At 39.6% G+C, this 27,131-nt stretch overlaps 2 protein-coding genes across 3 annotated transcripts in view; both read right to left on the bottom strand.

The window, feature by feature from the left end:
- Positions 1 to 3,535, bottom strand: part of e2f1 (E2F transcription factor 1) — a 32,011-nt gene extending 28,476 nt beyond the window's left edge. The window contains exon 1 of the mRNA XM_016993409.2: positions 3,279 to 3,535. Coding sequence (XP_016848898.2) covers positions 3,279 to 3,527 — 249 coding nt within the window. The 5' untranslated portion in view covers positions 3,528 to 3,535. The remainder of the gene's footprint in view (positions 1 to 3,278) is intronic.
- Positions 3,536 to 12,047: 8,512 nt separating this feature from the next.
- On the bottom strand, positions 12,048 to 25,672 carry pxmp4 (peroxisomal membrane protein 4). Of its 2 annotated transcripts, XR_010005549.1 has the most exons (5): positions 25,434 to 25,672; positions 20,897 to 20,959; positions 19,693 to 19,891; positions 14,134 to 18,282; positions 12,048 to 12,239 (listed from the first exon to the last, which is right to left on the bottom strand). XR_010005549.1 is itself a non-coding variant. In XM_003220554.4 (4 exons), the coding sequence occupies exons 1-4, from the start codon at positions 25,544 to 25,546 to the stop codon at positions 18,019 to 18,021; spliced, it is 639 nt and encodes a 212-aa protein (XP_003220602.2). In that variant the 5' UTR covers positions 25,547 to 25,672; the 3' UTR covers positions 12,048 to 18,018. The 2 variants fall into 2 exon arrangements, 1 of the variants encoding a protein (XP_003220602.2); XM_003220554.4 differs by having other exon boundaries at positions 12,048 to 18,282.
- Between the last annotated feature and the right edge of the window lie 1,459 nt (positions 25,673 to 27,131).

Raw genomic sequence — 27,131 nt, forward strand, 5'->3', positions numbered from 1 at the left:
GTACTCTGCCTTGAGGAGAGACAGGTAGCAAATAAAAATTCATTATCATTATAATTAATAATAATACATTATAAAGTTTGTTCTATCACCATCCTGGAAGATCTGCTCCAGAAACCATGATCTGCAAAACTGCCCTTTAGTCCCTATCATATAATTTTAAACATCATTAATAACTTATATTTGTTTTATTGAAATAACAAAGTGCCCCGCTATTCAGGTGGAAAATGTCCACAAGGGCTTTTAGTACACTTTTGAACCTCTTCAAAATTTCAGGTTGTTGCAAAAACAAGGACTGGTATTAAAACTTCAGTGAAGACACCTTTTTCCCCATAATAACTCTTTCAGGAATGAAATTCCCTTCCTGGGGGTAGATTTCTCTCACTTCCTGTTGTCTCACCCCCATTTGTAACTATGAGATGTTTGTAAGTTGGATGTTTGTAACTCGAAGACTGCCTGTAACATACTTTTGAAGCTTGTTCCACCACCATCTTGGAGGAGCTGATTCATAAACCAGGTCCCATGGAACGCTAACATTTCATCATCATTGTTATTAATGTGTTGTTGAAGGCTTTCATGGTCGGAATCACTGGGATGCTATGACTTTTCCGGGCTGTATGGCCATGTTCCAGAAGCATTATCTCCTAAAATTTCACTCACATCTATGGCAGGCATCCTAAGGCTGTGAGGTCTGTTGGAAACTAGGCAAGAGAGGTTTATGTATCTGTGGAAGAAAGAACGCTTGTCTGTTGGAAGCAAGTGTGAATGTCACAATTAACCACCTTGATTAGCACTGAAAAGCCTTGCAGTTTTAAGGACTGACTGAGTCCTGCCTGGGGGAATCTTTTGTTGAAAATGAATAAAATCTGGCTACCAGTATTTAAAAAAGGCCTTCTAAAATCAGGGTAGTATATAAAGAACAGCACTCTGAAAACAGGGGAATTCCAGACATGAAACAATCAAGACCAGCTAACACCTCCCAACAAAGGATTCCCCAGACAGGAATCAGACAGACTTTGAAACTGCAAGGCTTTTCAATGCTAATCAAGGTGATTAACTGAAACATTCACACATGCCTCAAACAGACAAGAGTTCTTTCTCCCACCCCGGACCTTCCATGGATATATAAACCCCACTTGCCTAGTTTCCAAGAGACCTCACAACCTCTGAGGATGGCTGCCATAGATGTGGGTGAAACATTAGGAGAGAACGCTTTTGGAACATGGCCATACAACCCAGAAAACTCACAGCAATACATTAATATTAATAATGCACTTTTGAGGCTCTTCCATTTTGGAAGATTTGCTCCAGGAAGCAGGCCTCATGGAGCCTAAACAAAGGTCATTTTTTATCATGATTAATAATAGAAACACACATTTGAAGCTCTTCCATCCAAACTCCAGGAACCAGAGCTCATTGAGGCCTAACAATGGCCATTATTATCATTATCACCATTAATAATAATAATAATAATAATAATAACAATACACTTTTGAAAGTTGTTTTATCATCATCCAGGAAGGGTTGCTCTAGGAACTAGGCCCTATAAAGCTGTAATATGTTGATCATTAATAATAAGAAGAGTAATACACTTTTGAAGAACCAGGCCTCGTGGAGCTATTCCATCTTGAAAGCTTTGCTCCAGGAACCAGGTCACATGGAGCTTTAACAAAAGGTCCATCTTATCATTATAATTGCAGTAATACACTTCACAACTAATATACACTTTTGAAACTTGCTCTTCCACCATACTGAACAATCTGTTCCAGGAACTAGGCCTCATGGAGCCTGAACAAAAGGCCATGTTTATCATTATTCATAATAGTAATAATACACTTCTGATGCCCTTCCATCTTGAGAGATTTACTCTAGGAACCAGGCCTCATGGAAGCTCTAGCAAAAAAATTCCCATTTTTGTCATTAATATTATACACTTTTGAAGCTTATTAATAACAATCCTAGACTTTTGAAACTTAAGTCTCACCAACCTGAAAGATCTGCTCTGTTCCCTAACTGGGAACCAGGCCTCATGGGGCTATAACAATAGGCCATTGCATTATTATTGTTGTTGTTGTTGTTGTTAATAGCAGCAAGACACTTAATATTACAATCACACACTTTTGAAGCTTACTTAGGCCCCTTTCACACAGCTGAATAAAATCCCACATTATCTGCTTTGAACTGGAATATGAAGGGCCCTCAGGACCCATGGAAGTTCTAACAAAAACATTTTTGTAATTAATATTATACACTTTTGAAGCTTATGAATAACAATGGCACACCTTGGAAGTTTAGTCTTGTCATCCTGAAAGATCTGCTCTGGGAACCAGGCCTCATGGAGCTCTAACAAAAGGCCATTTGCATTATTATGATTATTATTGTTAATAGCAGCAAGACAATACTACAATCACACTCTTTTGAAGCATACTTTGGGCCCTTCGAGACAGACCCTATATCCCAGAATCTGATCCCAGTTTTTCTGATTTAATCTGAATTATATAGTCCATACTGCCAGATAATCTGGGATAAACAGAAAAGCTGGAATCAGATCCTGGGATACAGGAAGGGCCCTCAATATCACCATCTTGAAAGATCTGCTCCAGAAACCAGGCCTCTTGGAGCTATAACAAAAGGCTATTATTATTGTTGTTGTTAATAGTAATAATAATATTGTTTATGTTAATAGCAGCAAGACACTTCACTCTTTTGAAGCTTACTTTGGGTCCTTCCAGACAGGCCCTATATCCCAGGATCGGATCCCAGATTTTCTGCTTTAATCTAGATTATATGAATCCGCACAGCCAGAAAATCTTGGATCAGATCCTGGGATATAGGGCCTATCTGGAGGGGCCCTTAATCTCACCATCTTGAAAGTTCTGCTCCGTGAACCAGGCCTCATGGTGCTCTAACAAAAGGCCATTTGTATTGCTATTATTAATAGCAGCAAGACAACTTAATATTACAACCACACTGTTTTTGGAAGCTTACTTAGTCTCACGGTCCTGAAAAAGGATCTGCTCCAGGAACCAGGCCTCATGGAGCCCTAACAAAAGGCCATTTTCCTGGCATGGAAGTGTGCCCTTTCCCCTTAACATGGTGGCTCATCCCCCTAATATAAAACACGTATCTCTCTCTCTATCCATCTGCATGTGTGTCTGTAGTCTAGGCCCGGACTAGAGAGGCCTTTCAGGGGGAGGAGGCGGAGGAAGGGCGCCTGCCTTTCTGGCCTCGCTTCCCCGGCGGCCTGGGGCAGGAATGCGCGGCGGAGGCTGGGTTATTACCGGCGGCCGCTCCAGGGCAGCAGCAGACGGAGTAGGCCTCTGCGCCGCCGCCGCCGTGGTGTTGGTGGCGGCGGCGGCCTCCGGGGTGGCGAAGAGGAGCAGCTCCGCGGGCTCGGGCTCGCTGCGGGGCGCGGGCAGCGGGTCCGGGGTGGAAATGATGACGATCTGCTGGTCCACGACGTGGATGGCCTCGGCGCCCCGCAGCAGGGCTTCCAGGTCGGCCACGCTGTGGGCCACTCCCAGAGACATGGTCCGAGCGGGGTGGAGGGGCCTCTTTCCCGCCAAGACGCGGTCTCCTCGCCGGCTGGGGTCACATCGCCGGCCGCGTCTTCAGCAAAGCGGGCGAGAGCCGTGTCTTTCTGCCGAGGAGCCCCTTTCTTCCTTTGGGTTCCTTCCGGGCGCCGGGGGCTGGCGGCCAGGAACACGCCCCATCGCCTCCGATTCAAGAGGAGACGCCGCCGCCGCTACTGAGGAGGGAGAAGCCAGCCAAGGCTTTGCTCCCGCGCATCTGCCGGAGAAGGCTGCCTCCCGATCCGATCCCGCTTCTGCTTCTCCTTCTCCCTCCTCTGTTATTGTTCCCAGCTGGTCCCGGCCTCGCACGCCTTTGCGCGCCAAATCCTTTTTGCCGCGAAAGCCGCACGAGCCCGGCAGCGACGCTCCCATTGGACGGCTCCCGCGTATCAACATTCGGCCTCGGAAGGGCAGCGGCGCTCTCATTGGCCGGCGCGGAGAGATTGATAACGGCGCCGCCGCCCTCTGGTTGGTTAAGAGGGCCGCCGCTGGGGACGGAGAGAACGTGCTGGCGGAGCGGCCAATGGAGGCGGCTCGAGCGGCGGAAAAAGGAACGGCGCGCGGCCAATGGGAAGCGGCGGGCGGAGAAGGGACGGGGTGGGCGTGGCCATCCCTGGGCGGCCCCGCCCTCCCTCGTTTGCCGCCAATCCGCTTTGGAAGAGGCGCGTTGAGTCAGAATTGCTTTGGCAAGCGCTTCCGTGGCTCTGGTGGGTCTACTTTTTTTAGTTGGAAGTAACAGCCCCTCTAGCCATATGAAGTGCATCTGCACTGCAGAATGAATGCAGTTTGACACCGCTTTAACTCTTATACCTCAGTGCTGTGGAATCATGGGAGTTGTAGTTTCATAAAGTCTTTTGCTTTCACTGCCAGAAATTGGGTTACCAAACTGCTGCGATAAAATCCCAGACAAGAAATGGTAAAATCAAGGCTTGCCTTTTCAATTTTTATTTACAGCAGAGTCTCGCTTATCCAACATAAACGGGCCAGCTGAAGGTTGGATAAGCGAAAATGTTAAACCACTGAGCTGCTTGCTGACCAAAAGGATGTTGGTTTGAAACCGGGGAGTGGGGTGAGCTCCCGCTGTTAGCCCCAGCTTCTGCCAACCAAGTAGTTCAAAAGCATGCAAATGTGGGTAGTAGATCAATACTCCGGCGGACAGGTAACAGAGCTCCATGCAGTCATGCCGGCCACATGACCTTGGAGGTGTCTACGGACAGTGCTGGCTCTTCGGCTTAGAAATGGAGATGAGCACCAACCCCCAGAGTTGGGCACAACTAGACTTAATATCAGGAAAAAAACTTTACCTAAGGGAAAGCCTATTAAATGTCAAATTACATTATGATTTTACAAATTAAGCACCAAAACACCTTGTTTTACAACAAATCGACAGAAAAAGCAGTTCAATACACAGTAATGTTATTAGTAATTACTGCATTTACGAATTTAGCATCAAAACATCGCAATGTATTGAAAACATTGACTACAAAAACATTGACTACTAAAAGGCAGTCTGTGTTGGACAGCACAGCATGTTGGATGAGCGAAGGTTGAATAAACAAGATTCTACTGGATTTGGGTTTGGATGGAGTGTTTTCAAGCTGGTTTAATCAGTGGATATAGAGAGCCGACTAGTTTGTACTCAATGATTCAGCAAATATGGAAAACACAAGAATGGCCATCAGATTGGGAAAAAATCAACTTATAACCCCATACTAAAAAGGGGAAATGCTAAAGAGTGCTCAAACTTTTGTACAGTGGCACTTATTTCACATCCCAGGATGCTCAAGATCCCGGTAATGCTCAAGATCCTGCAAGGTAGACTCCAGCAATACATGGCAACAAAATCGCACTGCTTGCAAAATTGAATGTTCTGCCCCAGAATCCTTTCTCCACAAAGTCCAGAGGACTCATTGTGGTGATTTGAAGGGGACAGAGATGAAAGGCACTTTGTACATGCCCAGATACACTTTTCAGTGATATGGATTCACATGATCCACATCTATTCTGCTGATGAAAGGGCCCTTGCAGAATTCCTTCGTTGCCATTGCCTGCAGAACACGAATCTGGATTCAATTTACTGTAGAAATTGCTGGACAGGCTGCTTTACAGCAAGTGAAGTGAAGCAGTGGGAAACTCTTTAAATGCTATGGTTAAATGCTCTGGCTTTGCCAGAGAAGGTTGAGGACCTTGTAAAATGACAGTTCCCAGGATTCTATAACATTGAGCCATATCAGTTCAAGTGGTGTCAATTTTTACTAATTCTACAACCTTAACTATCTTTCTGCACAGCGGGAAGTTGGACTAGTCTTTGTAGTGCCTTTCAACTCCATGATTTTGTCTGAAGCCAAAATATTGACCACACTCATTGTTTACATCTCTTGCCTGAGTATGGATCTGATCAGTGTGATATGGGAAAGTCCAAATTTACTCACAGTTCACACTGACAAGATGAGAGTTCAAATTAATTAAGCAAATGTGTGCTTGTAGCATCAAAATCTCATACAACTTTGTACTTATTCTAGTTGGTTGTATTTTGTGCTTGGCTGTATCAAGTGGTCTTTAATATCTCTCTCTCTCTCTCTCTCTCTCTCTCTCTCTCTCTCTCTCTCTCTATATATATATATATATATATATATATATATATATATAGAGCAAATATTACAGGTACATACATATGAATATTAAGGGCATGTTTGGAAGAGTATTTTGGATGATTTCACATTTATAGAATTTCCCAGCATCCTAGCATACAAAATGGTTAGGCACTGAGACTGAGGAAAAAAGAAGTTGGAGCACAAGCTTTCGTAGACTTACTCTACATCCTCAAATGCCATTTATTTTGAGTTAAACTGCTCAATGTTAGACTTAATGCAGCGGTCAGAGACTGTTCTTTAAGAAGCAAACATGGCAATGGCTTGGAGAAAGAAACTAATTATCGAGATTCCATTCCAAGATAGGAAAGTTTCTCAAGGTACTGATCTAGTCTAGCTACTTCTTGGAAGGTCAAGAGAGGATTCATGGGAAGCAGAGGTGGAGACACATCCCAAGAGTATCAGTTTACATCACTGAAGAATCAGAATAGGTAGACATGGAGGGCATTGAAGGTTACACTCAAACCATCCAATCCTGTTACTACTGCTCACTGTGAGGCATTCTTCACTATTCAGTGCTAAGCGTTGTTGCCTCAATAATACTCCAGACCTGGTGTCCAGGCAGCCGGTTGGGCCAAAGGCACAATGGGATTGTCACTGTCGTCCAGAAGCAGCTCCCTCACAGAGGCAATATCACCAGCAAACCTGTACAAAGGAGCTTCTTCCAGCCAGCAACATAGTGGTGGGTCTGTTGGATGTGTGGTCACTGGCTTGGTCTAAATCCATCCCTACAAAGCTGTACACACTTCCAAAAAACCTCAGGATCATGCTGGACCTTCCTGGAAGCTCTGGAGCAAATCCCATTTATCTTTATGCCATATTAACAATACAGTGTCTGCTACGAACCCAGTCATAGCCTCCCCACAGCAGTTGGAAAGTGAGTCCAATTTATTTGTCAATGAAAGCTGATGCTACACACAAACATATTTCTTTCAGTGTCAAAGGAGTTACAAGATTCCTTTGCATACTGATGTATACTGGAGGATATGTTCTTAATATGCTTGGGTGTAAGTTCCATTAAATTCAGTGATCTTGAGTAACCATGCTATGCTCTTATTGCAGAAGGAAGGAAAGAAGGAAGAGAAATCCAAGCTAAAATTTAAAAGAAGAGATGATAGTTGTTCAAAGTATAAGTTTTTGGGTCTGAGAGAACACCCACAAAATATGGACACTAGCATTTTAAGTGATGGGGAGGTGTAGAAACTCTTTTCTACAGGTCACACTGGGTGATGCCTTCAAAGGACATCATTTTTACCTGTTGTGCAATAACATCATTTCAAATCAGGTCAACCTTTGAAATATAACGCGGTTGGCTATTGAAGGAGGAATCATTATTAAGTTTTAACTATATCTCATTGTGTTTTACATTATGGTAATCCTGAACATCATTTTGGTAGAAACAAAGTGCAAGTCAATACTCAGTACCTCTTTATTTGCTGAACTAACCAGTGATCTTTGATTCTCATCCTATGAAACAGAACATGTGACTATCCCAATACTAGATACTCATGTTGCTGTTGTAGAATTCACATACAAGTAGATCTATGCCTAAAAAGTAGGCATTTTAAACTTTTGTATGATGTGATTTTTAAAAGGTGGTTCCGCTTTCACTTTTGTAATCTTCCTTGAATCCTAGTCAGAGGAAAACGTCATATGTAAATAAATATTATAAGAAAAACAACAGTAATTATGCTGATGTGTTTAAACAAAAAATGCCTTATGCCATTTTGTAGCTAAATTTTTATGCAGAGAAGTTTGTGTGGATGCTTGGGTAAGAAATCATTTTTCTTGCTCCAGTATGTAAGTGTAGCAAGTATACACAATTGACCTTTTTCTTGGAGGAGAAAGCAGATATGCTGATGTCATGAGAAACAAAAGCAGGACGTCTTGTTGCAGAAAGCCATTAAACTACACTAAAGATCATCATTTGGAAAAAGACCCATAAAAGATGCTGAAAAGCACATAACTGGAATGATATTATATAACAATAAGAAAACAACGGGGGTATATTTTAGGAAATAAATGCATTGTATACGATATTAATAACATAAACCATTTACATGGTGACAAAACAAATGTATAACAGAAAACCAAGTAGAATCAAGTAATACAAAAATGTAATAAGAAGCTATTAATGGAAACAAGATAACTATAACAAAGGATAGTCATTAACAAAGAATGGCATATAATTATCAAATAGTACTAATCCAACAGTAAATACAATAAACGCCAATAATAATTCTAATACATTTACACATTTCAAGTTTTCAGATAATTTCCAATTTGGAAGTCATCTTCTAAAGATCCACAATTCCTTGGTAATTTGACAAGACATGTGTATCCATAAAGAACTAAATATGTGGATATATCTGGAAAATGGAATCAGAACCAGCATGAGATCTGTTAACCAACAGACCCAATGTATGTTGGGATCATTTTACAAAATGAGCCATGTGCCCCATCCTCTAATTATTTCAATAATAGAGCAATGTAAAAACCAGTAGGTGAGTAAATTTGCGTTTGGGTACCCAAGTGGCAGGCTGTAGTTGTCTATAGAATGACCTTCATTTTAGGGTTATTTTGTTCAAAATTTAATTTTGTTATAGTACTAATAGTGGGATCTTGATAGGGTTTGGTTCCTGGACCCCCAGTGGATACCAAAATTCGTGACTGCTCACGTTGTTATAGTACAATGGTAAATTAATGTCAGAAAATTGCAAGATCAAGGTTTTTTTTTTGGATTGGGGGTGTTGGATCTGTGAGTGCAGAGGGCAAACTGTTGATAAAAACAATCATGTTTTCTGTTTCTTATGAGGGGGCTCACGAGGAGTTTTTTCCATTTTGAAAATATCAGGGGTTTTAGGACACAACCTAATGTGGTTGCTATTCAAAACAAATGTTTTTCCTCATGTCAGATTCTGGATGTCTACCCCTGCCTGTACGGAGGGAATACTTCATTTTACGCATACACTCTTCTGGAGAAAGCCACTTCTATCTCCCGAAATACACTGGAATTTCTGTGCATTCAGAAAATACCAAATAAGCTACTCATCGCAAGTTTTTTTTTAATCCATCTGGGTGAGTTAAAAATATTAGGTATGTGTGTTGGGGGTTAATGTAATAACTGTGCTTATAAGAGAGAATTCAATAGGTTTTGACACTCAAATGTACTTCACTCTCTTCTTCCGACCTTGGAGATGCCACTTACAATCGAGTCCTTAACTGCTTCATGGAAAGGTTCTGTGCTCTACATCCTTCAGTTTCCACATCACCACAGCAATAAGAGCAGCCTGTGTCAAAATGGATGTGGCAAAAATATGTGGTAGAATTATACAGGACCTTAGTATCCAAGTCATGTGGCTTTGGCGAGATTTCATGTTGCCAGACAGTACTTGTGTCTCCATGACAGTGAAGAAGTATCTCTGTAAACCTTGCTCAGTTCTACATTTTTATGTAGTGACCACCCAAGATTCATTGAATCAAGAATGCGTATTTAGCCAGAAACAAATGCTTTTGGACAATACAAAACTGGTTGCTGGTATTTAAGTATAGAAACTTTTATTTTCACAACCATATCCTCATTAATCCTTTTATTCTCTTGTCTTCTCCCACTTTGTATTGGCTATATCAAGCCTTTTTCGCATTTAGATAGAACTCAGGAGCGGCATCTTTGTGGCATGATCCCACAAGTCTGGGATGCATGTTCATGATCCAGCCACGTAATTTCTTTTTTGCAAACTGTTTGCAGCGTTGTGGGACCATATAAGGATGTGCCTGCATCAATGTGCCACGTCACTGTGGTTGTATGTATGGGAACCTCAAGCTAAGACACTATCACTTCGATATTATAGGGCAGGTGCTAAACAGTATGTTTTAAATGGCCGACAGTAAAAAACCTGGTCAGTTTTATATCTTGAGATAAATAAACAACTTCATCTAGTCATTGTATGTACAGTACAATTCTAATAACCAACCATTGGTGTTATTCTAACCCGAGCAACAGTTTGGCCAGATGGAAGCAGCCTATAACTTGCTTCTATCCCCTCCCCACCCTCCCACCCCCATCTGTGAGAAACTAGGGCAGAGTTTTGTGGTAGCTCTGCCTAGTCCCTTCCCCCATGGAGGCTCTGCAACTCCCTTACTGTGCAGTTTTTGGACACAGCTGCTGCACCAGCTGTTCCTCCTACTGTTACAAAAGATGCCATTTTTTAAAAAGCAAGACAGCCCTCATTGGCAAGGAGCTCAGAAACGCCAAGTGGAATTAAAAAGTTTAATTTCAAATCCATGGACTAAGTTTATTCAGGGTGAGCAGATCTGCTTAATCCCACACCCACACCCCCTGGAGAGAGAGAAAGAGGGAGAGAGAGAAGCAGGCAGGCAGTCCACCAGCCACTCCTCCCTGGGGAGAAAAGGGGGCAGTTTCCCTTCAACATTACAGGATTCTAGTACTATACTTCAGAACTGGTTGTCAAAGGAAACACATCAGATTAAAATGAATCCAAAGCCAAACTGGACAGCTCCTAAGATTTGACTTGGGACATGGGAGATTCCAGATTCTGATCCATGCTTGGTTACTTTGCAGAAGACACTTTCAGCCTCACCTACCTTACATTCAGGAGCATGGCTTCTTAAACTTTTCCACTTAGGATCCCTTTTGGCCTAAGAACATTTTATGCGACCCCATATATATGTAGGTATATAAAATAAGTATAAAATTCAAACATTTACTGGTAACAAATCCCTCTCCCGTACTGTCTTTACAAGAACATTTTACAGAAATTTTATGTAGGACCCTCTCTATAATGTATGACACTTTAATAATAATTTCTGGCAACTGACAGTGAGGCACCTCCCTTTTGAAATCCCATTTAGGCAGATCTTGCACAAAATCCCTGCACTTCAAATTTAGCAAGCTCCATCCCTGCAAGGGACAAGTAGACTTGCAGATGTTATGTCTGTCCAAAATATTCTCCACAAAACAAAAAACCAAATCATGTTATATCATTTTTTCTATTTTCTAATTATAAGTTATGGTCTGAGGAAAAAAAGTTTCAGAAATCTCAAAGATCTCGGTCAATTCAGGCAATCTCCAAGGCAGTCTGAGGCAAATTGGGCTGTCAGCCAAATAGAGACCCAAGTGAATTCTGTGGTTTGTGTAGCCTATAGGCAGTTAGATAAAATTGTTATTGCCAGTTGAATACTTTACAGTACTTAAATCCTAAGCTACCTAAATACCATAAAGGCATCATATTCCCATCTGATTTTGGAAACCATGCAGGGTAATCTCTGGTTAGTACTTGGATGGGAGACTACCAACAAATGACAGGTGCTATAGATTGTATTTCATTTGAAGGGATTGGCAAGCAACCTCCTTATCTAAGAAAATGCAGTGAAATTCATGAGGTCACCACTGAGAGACGATTTGAAGGCACATACACATACATGTATATGCAAAAAAAATTCCAGTCTGGAACTCAAATCCGTTTATAAAGGTCAAATTGATACTGTTGAAAAAAATCACATCATACAAAGGTGAAAAGTATAATTAAACCAGTGAAGAGAATTAAAAGTAGTTTAAAGTATCAGCATCCAAAACAACAAGCACAACAGCCCAATCGGAAAAGTCCATAAGATTAAACCCACATAGGCTTGCTGAAACAAAAAGGTCTTCACTTGGCTATGAAGGATAGCAGGGAAGGCCCTAGGTCCATTCCCCATGTTCCCTCCACTTATATCTCCAAGGGCAGTGGGACAGTGTTTAAGTTTAACACTGCAGATTTTGCAAACACTAACAGGGAAATGCAGATACATATAGGAGACATTCAGGTCTTAATGCAAACTTTAATCTGTATTTTAATCTTACATAACATTATAATGTACCTTCTTCTTGTGATGATTGTAGTAGTAAATTAATGGTGTGAGTGGCATTCCCATAAACCAAGTCACTCCTTGTAAGATACTTCTGTTTAGCTTCCTCAAAACTTAACTGCCTTTGCTTTTGTTGTTCAAAACTTTATTTCTAAAAAAATAATAAAACAGTAATGATCACATTAATTAACAAGGAGATAGTATCCCAATTCACCTATATGCTATTTCCCTGAAATATTCAAACCCTTAGAAGCTGCTGACATGCCTTCATGTAGCATTTCAGAGGGCTGGAAGAACTGATGAGAAGAAGGGCAAACCTGCTTCTACTAGCTCACTGGTGTCCACTTAAATCTAGATTATGTGTTTATTTGTATTTTATTTATGATACAAGGTGATTACAAACATGATTATAAACATGTATCTGAGACCACAATATAATTAACCAGATTATCTAACCAAAATAAAAGCCAAATTGAAAACATTTAAAAATATTAAAATTAGCTCATTTTCAATTTTAATGCCACTTTACTTGTATTTATCTGTCACTGTTCAAAGAAATAGGTGAACTTGGAATTGTTGTATTGTTTTAATGAGAACAGAGCTGCCCAAGGTATGTCTATTCACTGAAGAGGGATACCTACTTTCCTTGTTGGAAGCAATTCAGGGTCCATGGTTGTTAAAAGAAAATCAAGGTAACAGGCAGAGAAAAGAGTTAAGCATTTTCATCACTCTTTGCTCAGCATTACAGCTCCCTTTGAGAAGAAAAAGCCAAAAGCAAGATATAAAAATGCATACATCTAGCTTGGCCCAAACTAAGAAATTTTGAAGAGATTGTGGTCTGTTTCACAGATGCATTTGTAAGATACATATCAGAATTACAATGTCTGAAGTGTACACATCCTATTTTTTCACCTTCTTTGTAAATAGACACATGAGGTCGATCTTATGGCTTCTCACATACACTACTGAGTTGTGAACAAGCTGAAGAGTTACAATACAAACTAATGCATAACATGGCTCATTGGTGCATGTTTCATGAAAGTTGTAATGTGGGAGATGTCATTATGCTTCAGGATATGAGTTAAGTTCCACTATTTTCATAGCTAACACAAGTATATAAGTTGTCTCAGCTTTATGAATGGCAAAATTCAAAATGACAGAAGAAATGTTGAGGAGACATGATAGCAATGTTTAAATATTTGAAAAGATATCATAAGGAAGAGGGAGCAGGCTTGTTTTCTGCTGTCCTGGAGACTGGACTCAGAGCAATGGGTTCAAATTAAAGGAATGTTAGGAAGAACTTCCTGACCATAAGAGCTGTTCAACAGTGGAACTCTCTGCCTTGAAGTGTGATGGAAGCTCCTTCCTTGGAGGTTTTTAAATAGAGGCTGGATGGCCATCTATCAAGGGTACCGAATGTTACTTTCCTGCATGGCAGGGGTTGGACTGGGTGGCCCATGTGGTCTCTTCCAACTCTATATTCTATTGCTACTAAAATGTTTTTTTCTTAATAAACTTCAGCACTTCTGTTCACAATGTCTTTTAAGTGCCCAGTTGTTCCCAATATATGCAACGGCACTGAGCAGCAAGATACCTACATCCCTTGCGAGCTTTAACTGGCGATCACAACTGTCTAATTTCTATTGTAAAATGGGATACCAAATGGCAGTAGGAATATATTAGTTGCTTATAATTTCTTTTCAAGATTGTTAGAAATATGTACCTAATTAAAATCTGTTTAATTAGCAATATCAATCATTGAGAATAGAGACAGGCAACTTGGTCATTGTGAAAGACCCCACTAGTATACAGTCAGCTGGACAGCTGCAGCTAATATGCATATTTAATCACTCTCCATAATTTGCATATCATTTTAATGAATATGGCAGATGCCAAATTACAGTTGACAGATATGTTACAATTGGAGAAAATGCTTAGTCTACAATAATTATTTTTTGAGTATGAAAAACATAAATCAACATTGCTGAATTCTGATATACAAATGAAGAACTCAAGGAAAAATGTGTTTACATTTTCTTAATCACCTTTTTGTTCCCAGTCCTTTAGTGTTTTCCATGCCAGTAAAATTTATAGCAATAAGAAGTAGACACATCTATCCAGAATGAAAACTGGAATTCTCCGGACTCTTACAAGAATCTATAAGATGCATATTGACCTTCCCTACAAGATAACAATTACAATGAAAAGATGTTTAGTACATAATTTGTTTCTGCTATTCCAACATCAAGTAAAATGTATCCTCCAGCTGTGTTCTTGGTTAGGCTTTACTGACTAGCAACTTAATATTGTACAACAGTGTTGCCTCTACTTGGGTTTTTGTATTAAATGTTTTGAAATATCACATATGACACCTTTTCTGCAGGAATTCAGGAGAAACAGAACATAACACATTTATTTTAAAATAAGATATATGTCAGAGAGATGTAATTGGTAGATTTCTAATGCCCATATACTTGGGAAGAGAAACATATAAATGTCATACAACTGCATATGTACACATTTCATTCTTCATCCCTGTAAAATTTCAGTAGGTATAGTTCAGTATAAGTATATTATCATATACAGTGGTTGATTTAGTGAAAAAGCAACAAGGTATAAAGAAAGAAGTAGTTTCCCACTGGGATATGAATAGATTAATAGGCACTTACAGACTCTTGGCACTTTTAACAGATTGTTTGTCCTATTTAATTACCTAATCTTATATATAACATTTCATTTGTCTGCCAACCAAGAAGCTTATTCTAAACAGCCTTCATAAAAAATGTTGTGCTGAGAAGTGAAAATGTGCCTTACTATGGACCATCTTGTAATATTCCAGTCCCTGTTTGCACAAAAACCCAAAATTTTCAACTCTCACATGGTCATACTCCAGATTCTTTAAAATAGGTACAAGAACATAAAGGGGTTCTAATGTTTTGCTCTTTTGGGCTCAATGCCATATTTCCCTAAGCAATTCAACTGATGCAGCCATTCAGTTTTATTCTTCTCACCTTGGATTCCCTGCTTTACTCCAAAACCTCTGCATATAGTTATATTCTAGGACTATTTCAGCTCTTTGTGGTATCACTACTATTCAAGCACTGCAGAAGATCAGCAAAACAGATAGGGATGGACAGGTCCCCAGCATTGGGAACCAAGCTCCCATATTGAACAAAACACAAAAGAGATGGGCCCTCAATGAGAAGCCACCGTTGTAGTTTATATGCATGTCTGTTTTGATCTTCCAAGTGGGGATAGTTGGACCTTACTTAATTTTGCTGTGATGAGCTGCTTGGGAGGTGGGTTGTCAAACCGTCTCCTTATTTCTGTTTGTGTTTCTTTCTTATTAGCATGAAAACCAAACAGGACACTTAGCTTGCCAAACAATACAATCTGGAAGAGTGAGGAACAGAACCTATATATCCAAAGGTCTTCAGACAGACCCATTACTTCTAGTTCACTTCCTCAGCACACACTGGCATTGTTCAGCCACATTAGTGGCAGAAGGGATTCAACCTCGTCTCCTGGGCGAAAGGAACAGTGGTGGATGTTAAATGCTGTTGAAGATTATTCCAGCTACCTCCCTGGGAAATTGACTGACTTTGTAGCCATAGCATTCTAGCCTTACACAGCAGGAGAGCAATCTGTAAAAAGCACAGTTAATTGCCACAGACAGATATGTAAAGGGTGCTGCTGTGTTGGGTTCACAGTTTGATTTGTTTTATGGCAGTTTTGTGCTCTGTGAATTGCAGACAGTTAGAGTCTCACACAGTTTGGTAGAAAAAGCTTGGTACTGTATTACTATTCTGGGGACTGAGGGCAGGAAATATATGGAAATTAAGGAAATATATTGCAGGCACTGTTAAGAGCATGCGATGTTTCTAGCCAGAAACAATTATCAGCAATTGTTGGGATGTGGGCAATAGAAAATAGGGCTGTTAGATGGAGGAAACAAAATGTGTTTCGGAAAGGGCTGGGAGAGTTCAGTGAAAGCAAATGGAGACAGACAATGTTGAAGAATTTGGACTTTTATATGTATAAGTGAGTTTAGTAATATAGTGGTTTGCAAAAGATTTTACGTGATGGTAAAAATGCAGCTGATTAGGAAACAGTAATTCACAAATAATCTATTGAGGACTGATGCTCAAGGATATGTGATGATAAATGGACATCAAACAAGCAGACGGCAGGGCAGGTGAAGGCTGAGAGTGCAAAAATATTACAAATACTGTATTCAACAGTAGGATGTTCTTGTAATATTAAGAAAAACTATTGGCCCTCAGAGATTTTTTAGAAAGCAAACCAAAAGATTAGCATGTAAAGACAAGTAGAAATTCAGTGAAAACAACACATACAAATGTGCATTTACACTCATTTAAAGGGGACCATAACCAATACCTGTATTTTGGATACACTTTCTCCACAGCAGACCTACTGAGCTCATGTTGACTACTCTAAATTGAAATAAGAATTGCAGTCAGACAGTGTACCTTATACAGTGGGCCATTTCAAATTTAGTATATATGAGGTCCTAATAAAGACTGGGAGTAATATTTGGGAAGCTTTGAATTTTCTATGGGAGTAAATGTTTTCAAAATCCTCCCTCCCTTCCTTCCTCAAGCTACCTTTCATACTGTCCTAAAAAACAAAGCAGCACAGTACTTTTCTCCCCACATTATCCTGTTCCCACAAGCAAGAAAACCTGCTCTAGCCAAACCAAGCAATGGGACTATGCTTTCACTTATTGGACTAATAATATGGGTAATTCTTAATCATTTGCTAACTTTCTCTACATATAAACATTCTGATAAAGGCAGTATGATGACAGAACCAGCCTAATGATCCACTTAGAACATTTGCTTCTAGGACAGCAGATTGCTAATTAACTGTATTTTGATCAAAGATGTACCAGCACCACCGTATAATTTTCCAAAATTACGAACAGTTGTAACTGTATATTATTGTCAGGTGACAGCTACAGTAAATAAAACTATTCTGGCATTAATACCCACACACACCAAATAATGAAGAACATCACAACAAAATAGATAATTCATTTGCCACCACCCCTATAGTCCTTTCAGACTTTTAAACCTTGAGGAAGGTACCTGAAAATTAATCATGTGCATATAACCAATAAATCCCTGGCTTTTCTATACCATGTTGATTATACCTTTAAAAACCTACCATAGTGCTGGATGTATCTATCATTAGCAACTCCAACCTCTGTAGCTTATCTTTTAAAAGAAATTAAGCTATTTTTTAAAATGTACCTTTAGAGATTGCTATGTATAATTAAAAGATAATAGAAAATATGCAAAGAAGATAAATTGTAAGTTTCCAAGTGCCATGTTTATACACAAAAATCCAAAACTTGAGCTTTATATAGTACGATCTATCATAGAGAGAACTGTCTTATTTTTTTCTATTGCTAATTGAGGAAGGAATAAAGGGTTTAGTATATAAGTAACCAGAGAGTTAGTTTCATCAACTGGCATTTCAACATAATATTAGCTAAGATTTAATATTTTTTCAAGTTTTCAGAGAAACTGTTAATAGTTTGTTTTTCCATCTTCTAAGTAGTTCCATAGTTATTACTTCAGAAAATGAAAGGAGGTTTTGGATTTTGGCCTAGTGCACTGAAGAACTTGTTTTGCCATCCATAAAAAATACTACAATCTTATTTTAGAAAAGAAAATGAGATCTCTTGCAAAACAAAGAAACACTTCACTAAAACATGTCATTTGCAATGACCTCCTTTCAAGCTCTAACCAACAGAAACCAGCAGCTTACACAAAACGCTATGGCCAGGCTCAAGTAGAGGTTCACATTCAATGCTAACCATAGTAAACTTTCAGAAGTGTGTACAGATTTAAAAAACCTATAAGCACTGCTACTGGAATGCGCCATTGTGCAAAAATCTTTCAAGACTATTTCACAGCAGGTCTTTTGTTATACACAAGAAAGTCAGAAACATCATGCCAGACATTACTGTCATCATACAGGTAGGTCATGGAGGATTGCAATGACGGTTGTAGAGTGTGTCGGTGATACTCAAAGAGCCAGAGAACAATCCCCCAAACCAGGGCACCAAAGAGTGGGAAGGGGTCACGTTTTGGCTCTGGGATGTAACCTTTCTCCACTGCCAACCGAGACAAGCCAAACAGGATGCGAGACAACAGGTACATGTTTATCTGTAATAGGGGAAATTTATAAGATTGTAAGGCAAACAGCATATCCAAAAAGCACAATTATTTCAAATAGTCTTTCACCCGCATCATCTCCCAGTTGTTACATTAATGGTATTCTTACTGCAGTATTTTTGAATTCTGTTAAATGGGCTGCTTGCATTTTAACATGTTATGGAATGTGCTGCTTCAGAGTGTGGTGGAGTCTCTTTCTCTTGAAGTTTTTAGGCAGAGGCTGGATGGCCATCTGTCAGGAGGAATGCTTTGATTGTGTATCCTTGCATAGAAGAATGGGATTGGACTGGATAGCCCTTAGGATCTCTTCGAGCTATATGATTCTATCTGTTTCAAAATATAGTTGCTTAAAAATGGATGCATGTGCAACCTTTGTTCAGTTGCAACATTACTATATTGAAATAAATATAGTACTGTTGCCTGCTAAAAAGTACACTTTCTAAAGAGAAGCCACATGCAACTGCATTTATTCAATATACCAGTAATTGCAAGCTGTCTTGGGTCCAGTTTTTTGAGGGGGAAATGTGATCTACACAATTCCCAGAGTCTCAAATCATTTCATCATTTGGAAATGTCAGGATAAACAGGTGCTCTTTATGCCATAAATTTCTACTTCTACAAAAATATGAACTGCAACTTTTCAGAAATAATATATTTGTCCAAGAAGAAGTAGAGAAGTTATTCTACTACAATTATATTTACATTTGATTGATCAAAATAGGCAACTAAAATAGATATAGTAGCAAATACTATATACAGGCAGTCCCCAGTTTACGAACAAGATAGGTTCTATAGATTTGATCTTAAGTTGAATTTGTATGTAAGTCAGAATAGGTACTTTTTTAAGTGTAATTTTTAAAGTTTTGGATAGCATAGGGAAGGACTAACACTCCTGTAATGTTTATTTTGCAGCTTGTACCCCTGTTCAGAAGATTTCACCTCGTTTTCTGACCCTGTGAGAATTGAAAATTTTGGGTTGTTGTGCAAACAAGGACTGGTGATAAAGTCCATCCTTCAGTGGAGACACCTTTTCCCCATAATAACTCTTTCAGGAGTGAATTTCCCTTCCTACGGGTAGATTTCCTTGTATTTCCTGTTGTCTCACCCCTGTTTGTAACTAGGAATTGTATGTGAGTCAAATGTTTGTAACTTGGGAACTACCTGTACTTTAACAAGTCCTTCCCCTTCCCATTTTCTTCAGCACCTTCATTAGTGGAAGATGCAGTAGCTTTTGGTGTAGTTCATTTTAGTATTCCCAAGAGCTTTGACTGGAAGTGCATAAACATAAATTCAGAGCAGAGGAACAAAAGAAAAGCAACATCAATCACTAGTTTCACTTGATTTGTAATTTTGAGTGAAAACCCAGAAACAGAAGCCAAAGAACTCAGCATAGTTGCTTACCTGACTGTTAATATTATTGTTTTCCCCAAACACTAACCAGCCCCCAACACAGGCTGCAAGAAAGGAGTGAACTGGAATCTTTTTCCCCTGCATCCGCAACTGTAAGGCCATCAGGCCCTTGTATGTGAATACAAAGTATGCCAAGTTTCTTGAATGAGTATAGGTGGCCCAAAAAATGGCTTTCAATTTCTCCTGTAAACTGAGCAAAGGAAATGGAGAAACATCAATACACATAACCAATTATTATTATACATAATCTAATAACCAAATAGCCATAATTGGACTCATGGGGGACTTCTCAGACAGTTTGGAAGTTTGAGGGGGTTAGGTTCTGTAAGAGAAGGAAATATCGAGCTGGACAGAACTAAAAAAAACCTCACTTTCTGTCACTGTGATAATTGGATTTTGAAAAAATTGGCTTGTTATGGAAACAGGGATTGGTGCTAAGGCTTCAGATGAGACACCCTTTCTCCATAACAACTCCTTCAGGAGTGAATATCCCTTCTGAGGGGTAGATTTCTCCCACTTCCTGATGTCTTATCCCCGTTTGCAGTGATGAGTTGTTTGTAAGTCGGATGTTCGTAACTCAGGGACTGCCTGTATAAACTTTCTGGAAGCAAGTCTCACTGAATGCAATTGCCTTTTTTTTCTTCTGAGAAGACATACACAGGTTCACACTGTTACTTCCGAGAAAGCTGATGACAGAAAATCAGCTGATGCTGCAGGAATCATGGGCTGGTAGAAAAACCAATAAATGGGTCCTAGAGCAAATCAAGCCTGAACTTTCCCTTGAAGCTGAATTTGTACTTTGGACATATAGTTGTACTTTGGACATACAATGAGAAGGCATGACTGACTAAAAAAATGCTTAGCAAGGTAGAAGGCACTTGGGATTGCAGATGAATGGGCTTAAAGAAGCCACAGCCTTGAGTCTGAAAGACCTGAGGAAGGTGTGGGTTTCTTAATCACAGGGTTGCTATAAATCAGCTGATGGCAGTTAACAATAATAAATGTTTTACCTTGGTAATCTGTCAGAACTATGAACAGAATGAAAAACCACATGGAAAATACATCTCAACAGGTTTGATATGTACAGAAAGCATTTTTAACATATAGAAGAGCTTGACCTCATTTGCCCTTATAAATAATTCAAACGACAAGCTTGTAAATAAATGCTTCATAGATTTCAGACAAAGAAATGTACCTTCCATTCCTGAAGAGAAATGTCATTACCAATGCATGGGGGGCACGGATTTTTGCTCCATAACTACCAAAAGAAAGAAAAATAAAATAAAATACACATAATAATAATAATAATAACAACAACAACAACAACTTTATTTTTGTACCCCGCCTCCATCTCCCCATGGGGACTTGGAGCGGTTTACATGGGGATGAGCCCAGTCAACATTGTAAAATATAATCACATTGAAATATATACACAATATCATAAAACAGAATAAAACAACAACAATTATAACAGCATAGCAGTTGTGACAAAATAAAAACAATCTTGAACCAACAACCAATGAAACTGAAATAAAGTCCATTTCTAGGCATGGATAGGCAGGCTGGTGCAACTCACTTTTTGAAAATAGGGCTAATGGATAAAGTGCTTAAGTCCGATGAGTAGGGGTGAGCAATGTAAGATGGGGAATAATATCTTTGGGTAGAGAACAATAGTAAAGTGCAAGGACGAGATTTTATGTCCTAATTGGAGCCAGGTTATTTAGGGGATTGTCTAGTCAGTCAAATGCACAGCAGAACATTCATGTTTTTAATTCTTTACGGAAGATGGACAGAGTGGGTGCTAACCTAATCTCCCTGGGGAACCGGGAGGCCATTACCGAGAAGGCCCTCATTCTCGTTCCCACCAGCAGTGCCTGTGATGGGGGTGGGAGCGATAGAAGAGCCTCCCCAGAAGTTCTTAGAGATTGCACAGGCTCGTAGGGGAGGATGTGGTCAAGAAGATAGGCCGGCCCGAACCGTTTAAGGCTTTAAAGGTGATAACCTGCACCTTAAATTGGGACCGGAAACTTATTGGCAGCCAGTGGGGCTGTTTAAGCAGGGAAGTTGACCACTCTCTGTAATTAGCTCTTGCTAACAAAGGTCTCAATATTATTTTGTTCTATGAATGTAGTGACAAATGCCTGTGTCTCACTAGCCATGAAGAAGTCAAGTCTGTACAGAAAGTACCTGTATTATATGTTAAGCATACAGGTTTCACAAGCAGGTTGGACTTGCTCTTCATGCAACTTTCTGGAACAAAAGAATGAAAACAAGTCTTGGCAGGACTAGTTTAAAATGGTTGCCTAATTCACTGCACACATTTGAAAATCCCAATTTTGCCATTTCCCTGTTAAAAAAGATTCTTTGTGCTCTAATAGCTTTAGCTGATTTTCCAGCTCACTCACCATTTTTTTAAAAAAAGATAAAGCACTGAACATATAACTAGCATTTCAGAGAAAACTAAAATAAAATCTTTGCCCCAAGGGAATCCATAATGTAAATCAAGGGAATAAAATAAGATGCCTCTAAATTGTAAAGTGCAAACACGGACGGGTATACTCTCTTTACATTACCGAAAACTACTGAATGGCCAGAATTAAGGTACAAATATCCTTCACAACTGTCTTACGTAAAAACCAGATGGAAAATACACATTTTGAGCACATTTTTAAATACAGAAATTCTAAAAGGTATATATTTCAAAACACATTGAAATGAGAGACAAGGATCAGCACAGCATGTTAATCAAAGTAACAAAGCAGTAGTTGAATACAGTAACAATATCCGACAAAAATGGATTATTTTTTTTTTTACCACAGATCAGAATTGGGGGCAGAGGTAGGAAAATTTAAAGGTCTTGGGAAAGTTTTGCCCAACTGTAGATTTTGGTGTTTCTGGAGTGAACAAATAATACAAAATAGATTGGTGTATGGGTATCACATGTAAAGACAACAATAAAGGATTCAACAGCAAATCAAATATATTGGATATTATTATCATAATCATCTTTATTGTTATACTTTCTCTATTTCTGAGATTGGGACTTGAGGCAGCTAGCATATTAAAACAATTACAATTAAAATCCACAAGCATGTGGACAATTTCAACAGAAAGAAGGAAACCATGAAAATGAACAAAATCTGGTTACCAGTATTACAAAAACTCTAAAATCAGGACAGCAAAAAAACAACACTCAGAAGACAGGGGAATTCCTGACAAGAAACAATCAGGGGCAGTTAACACCTCCTAACAATGGATTCCCCCAGGCAGGAAGCAGCCGGGCTTTGAAGCTGCAAGGCTATTCAATGCTTATAAAGCTTTATTATTTACTAGCTTGGGGACCTGGCGGTGCCCGGCTTATTAGAAGATGGCATTGTTTGTTTTGGGATGTTATGTAATAACATTTAAGTGTGGTCCAGATCCATCGTCAGCTGAGTTCACAGCTGTCTGGATACGGGTGAACTACAACTCTGAGATTCCCAAGGCAATCACTCCCAAACCCTGGCAGTATTCACAATTGGCCATGTTGAGTCTGTGTACCAAGTTTGGTCCAGATCTGTTGTCGGTTGGGTTCAGGGCTCTCTGGATAAGGGTGAACTATCATTCTCAAAATCAAGGTCCATTCCCACTAACCCTTGCAGTATGTTCAATTGGTCATGGGGCTTCTCTGTGCCAAGTTTGGTCCCAGCACATTATCGGTGGGGGTCACAGTATCAGTGATGGTACTGCAAGTCCCATCATCCATGGCAAGTTTGGTCCAGATCCATTGTTGGTTGGATTAAAAGTGTTCTCTGGATGTAGGTCAAGTACAACTCCTGTAAATCACAGTGAATTCTCCCCAAAGCCCTTGTTCAGATGCTGATCAGTTCCTCTGTTAACTGTGTGCCATAGGAAAGAGTAAAACAAGGTTAAGGGAGAGGCAGTGGGCAGGATCATGCAAATTAAGGAATCCTGGGATGTCCATTGTGGAGGAAAAACAGAACATCTAGGATGAAATTGTCCCCACATGAAAGCCTTTACTTGGGTGGGGGGCAGAATGGTGTTTGTGGAGAACACTGGAAGGGTTTGGGCTACATATTCATGGCACTCATTATAACCTGCAATCTTCCTTGGAGGGAGGACCATTGGTGTCTCCTGCTCAGTGGGAACTATAGTTGTTTGTGGAGGTGGGAGGTGTAAGTGGACACCTCTGCCACATACACACATTTTTCACTTTTATTGTGTGTATAGAAGAAGATAAATAGATGTGTATAGATGTAGTGTCAAAAGCATTGCATAATAAATAAGTTCAAAACTTATAAAATAAAGGGACCATAAGCTACTAAATAGATTTAGACCAAAACCAGGCAACAGTGACTGCATTGTCTGTAGGTTTAAACAGTTCTTCCTCTGTACACGAGTCTGGGCATTTTGGGCATGCATACAGATGCTGAGTTGTTTGTTCTCCAGTCACACAAGGTGGAGGATTCTTCTAGGTAGAGCCATTTTGCCAGGTTGTCTTTTGATCTGCCAACTCCACTTCTGAGTCTGTTCAAGGAGTTGCTCATTCTTGGTTTGCCCCTGGAGGAAGACCCTCGTGGGGGGCTATCCAGTTGGAATTGCCTGATTTTGATGCCCACGGGGATATTCATGCTACTGCTGGAGGAACATTTAGAGGAGTGGTGGTTCTCATAAAACTTCTCCTTGATTTAAGCCTACTGGGAGGAGGCTGGTAGCCATACAATGGGTGTTCAACCATATTTCTCTCGCAATTGGCAGCAACTTCCCGTCGCACATCGGGGGGGGGGGGGGGGGGGAGGGATGCCAGCTAGCTTATAGAGTCTATCCACAGGTGTAGGTTTAAGACATCCTGTGATTATTCTATATGTCTCATTCAGTTTATATTCACCTGCTTTGCGTGGGCAGACCTATGCCAAACGCAGCTAATCAAGCTGGCCAATTGCAACATTCACACTTGCCTCAAACAGACAGGAGTTCTTTCTCCCACCCTGAACATTCCACAGATATATAAACTCCACTTGCCTAGTTTCCAACAGTCCTCACAACCTCTGAGGATGCCTGCCATAGATGTGAGAGAAATGTCAGGAAAGAGTTTTTCTGAAACATGGCCATACAGCTCGGAAAACTCACAGCCAATCAAATACAATAAAGTTAAAACATGTAGTGAGTCATCATTAAAATAGAATTAAACTATTGATAATATTAAACCTAAAGACTGATGAAAAGATTAAAGACAGTATAATTTAAAACAATATGGCATCTTCTTAAAAGCCCTTTTCTTTAAAAACTTGTTTAAAAGCCTACCCACTAATTTTTCTTAACAAGAGATGCATCTACACCATAGAATTAATACAGTTTGACACCACTTTAACTGCCAAGGCTTAATACGATGGAGCCTTGGGAGATGTAGTTTTGTGCGGCACCAGGACACTCTAGCAGAGAAAACGAAAGACCTTGTCAAACTTGTAGCATTGAATCATGGAAGTTAAAGTGGTCTCAAACTGTACCAATTTCACAGTATAGATCAGGCATGGGCAAACTTGGGCCTGCCCTCCAGGTGTTTTGGACAAACTCCCACCATTCCTAATAGCCTCAGGCCCCTTTCTTTTCCCCCTCAGCCCACTGTCCAAGTTCGCCTCCTCTCGAGGGAAAGGCCTCGCCCCTACAGGACCAATAGGGCCCTTCTGGAGCCCGGCTGTACGCGGAAGAAGCAACCCCGCCCCGGGACTTACACTGCGCCGTTCCGGAAGCCCTTGAGTACCGCCAGGGCGGCCTGGTATCTGCGCTGCTGCAGCAGGGAGTTGACAGTGTAGAGCAGAGTCCGCACCATCGCCTCGGCCCCCATGCTCGACGACAGAGCCTCTCAGCCCGGCAGCTGGGGGACGCTTTGCCTGCCGCACCAAATGCGTGGGAATGGAGCCCAAAGGAATGCAGCCCGTGCGGAACAGCCGCTCCTTAACTGTGGTTCCGGAGTAGAAAAAGTTTTGGACTTCAACTCCCACAATTCCTAACAGCCTACCGGCACTCTGCCCTCGTTTGCCACAGCGTTGGAACGAGGAACTTTCTGCGCACGCACGCACATATAATACATAAGTGAAATGGAAACTAAATGTACCTTTATTTACAAAATGGTAATAATTATTACAAAATATTTACAAACTATTCTTTATATGTTGGCTCTTCTTTCTACACACACAAACACGAAGTCAAAATATTAAAAATGCAAAGTATAATATGAGTGAGTTAATTTTTCCCCCTATGTATGGAGACTTTCGGAATACCTTGCATGTATGTTTGTGTGTGCACATGTGTGTGTTAACGAGGAACGTTCTTCAAATAAATATGTGTGGTTTTATATTTATTGCTAACCATTTTGAGTCCCTACATCGGAAGAAATGAGTAGAAATAAAGCAAATAATAAGTTACATATGTGTGCATGTATATATATACACACACACACAATATATAACGTGCACGTTGGTGCACGTGTACATATATACTTGTATATGTACTTTCTGTACATGTGTGTAAATTTTATATATGCATGCATGTATATGTGTGTGTGTGTGTATTCTCAGTCTTTATCTCCCACTTATATCCACTGGTTTTTCACCCTCCCCCCACCCTCTGGGAACAGTACTTTCTTTCATTCAGATATTATTTTAATTGATCAATCGTAAATAGAGAATGATTCAATTCTTTATATTTTCTTTGTCCTTTGACTTTATCTATCAATCTGAAATGGGGAAGATTGTTTATTTCTATTTTATTTCTCTATACTATTTTATGGTTTTAATGTATTGTGTTTTAATTAGTATGACTCCTTGTCTTATATTATGTTTATTTAGTTTAATCCTTGGTAAATTTATATTGAGTTCATTTTATTTCATGTTTGCTTTTTATCTGTTTTAGGAATTGAATGTTTGCCGTTTTTGTTATTCTTTGAAAACCACACTGAGTCTCTTCAGGAAGAGAGGGCGTGCTATAAACAAAGTGTTGTTATTATTATTTATATTATTATTATCCCATCTTTCTCCCAATATAGGGACTCAGGTAGTTCAAAATTAATATAAAAGTATGCAAATTAAAACTGTGTACTCTAAAATATATTAAAATTAAAAAACAAACTGTAATTAAAAGCATTAAAGATTATAATATTACATGCATTAAAATCCTATATATATATATATATATATATATATATATATAAGAAAGTTCCTAGTTTTCTATATGTATGTATGTGTACATATATTCAAACCCAGAGACATATTGGTTTTATATATATACATACACTATGGAGCACTAGGCATGTGTACTGAATGCTGAAATTGGTTTCAACTTGTTGAAAGCTTAATATGGTAGTAAGCCTTCAATTTAGGATTTTATTTATTTGCAGCACATTTCAGAAATCATAGGAATCCTATGAGGGC

Source organism: Anolis carolinensis, chromosome 4 (assembly GCF_035594765.1).
Source record: "Anolis carolinensis isolate JA03-04 chromosome 4, rAnoCar3.1.pri, whole genome shotgun sequence".
NCBI lineage: Eukaryota > Metazoa > Chordata > Lepidosauria > Squamata > Dactyloidae > Anolis > Anolis carolinensis.

Coding starts and splice junctions, on each gene's coding strand:
- pxmp4 (XM_003220554.4), bottom strand. CDS start 25,546: ATGGGGGCCGAGGCGATGGTGCGGACTCTGCTCTACACTGTCAACTCC. Junction 20,960..25,433: donor GGCTTCCGGAACGGCGCAGT/GTAAGTCCCGGG, acceptor TTCTTTTGGTAG/TTATGGAGCAAAAATCCGTG. Junction 18,283..19,692: donor ACAATAATATTAACAGTCAG/GTAAGCAACTAT, acceptor CCCCTATTACAG/ATAAACATGTACCTGTTGTC.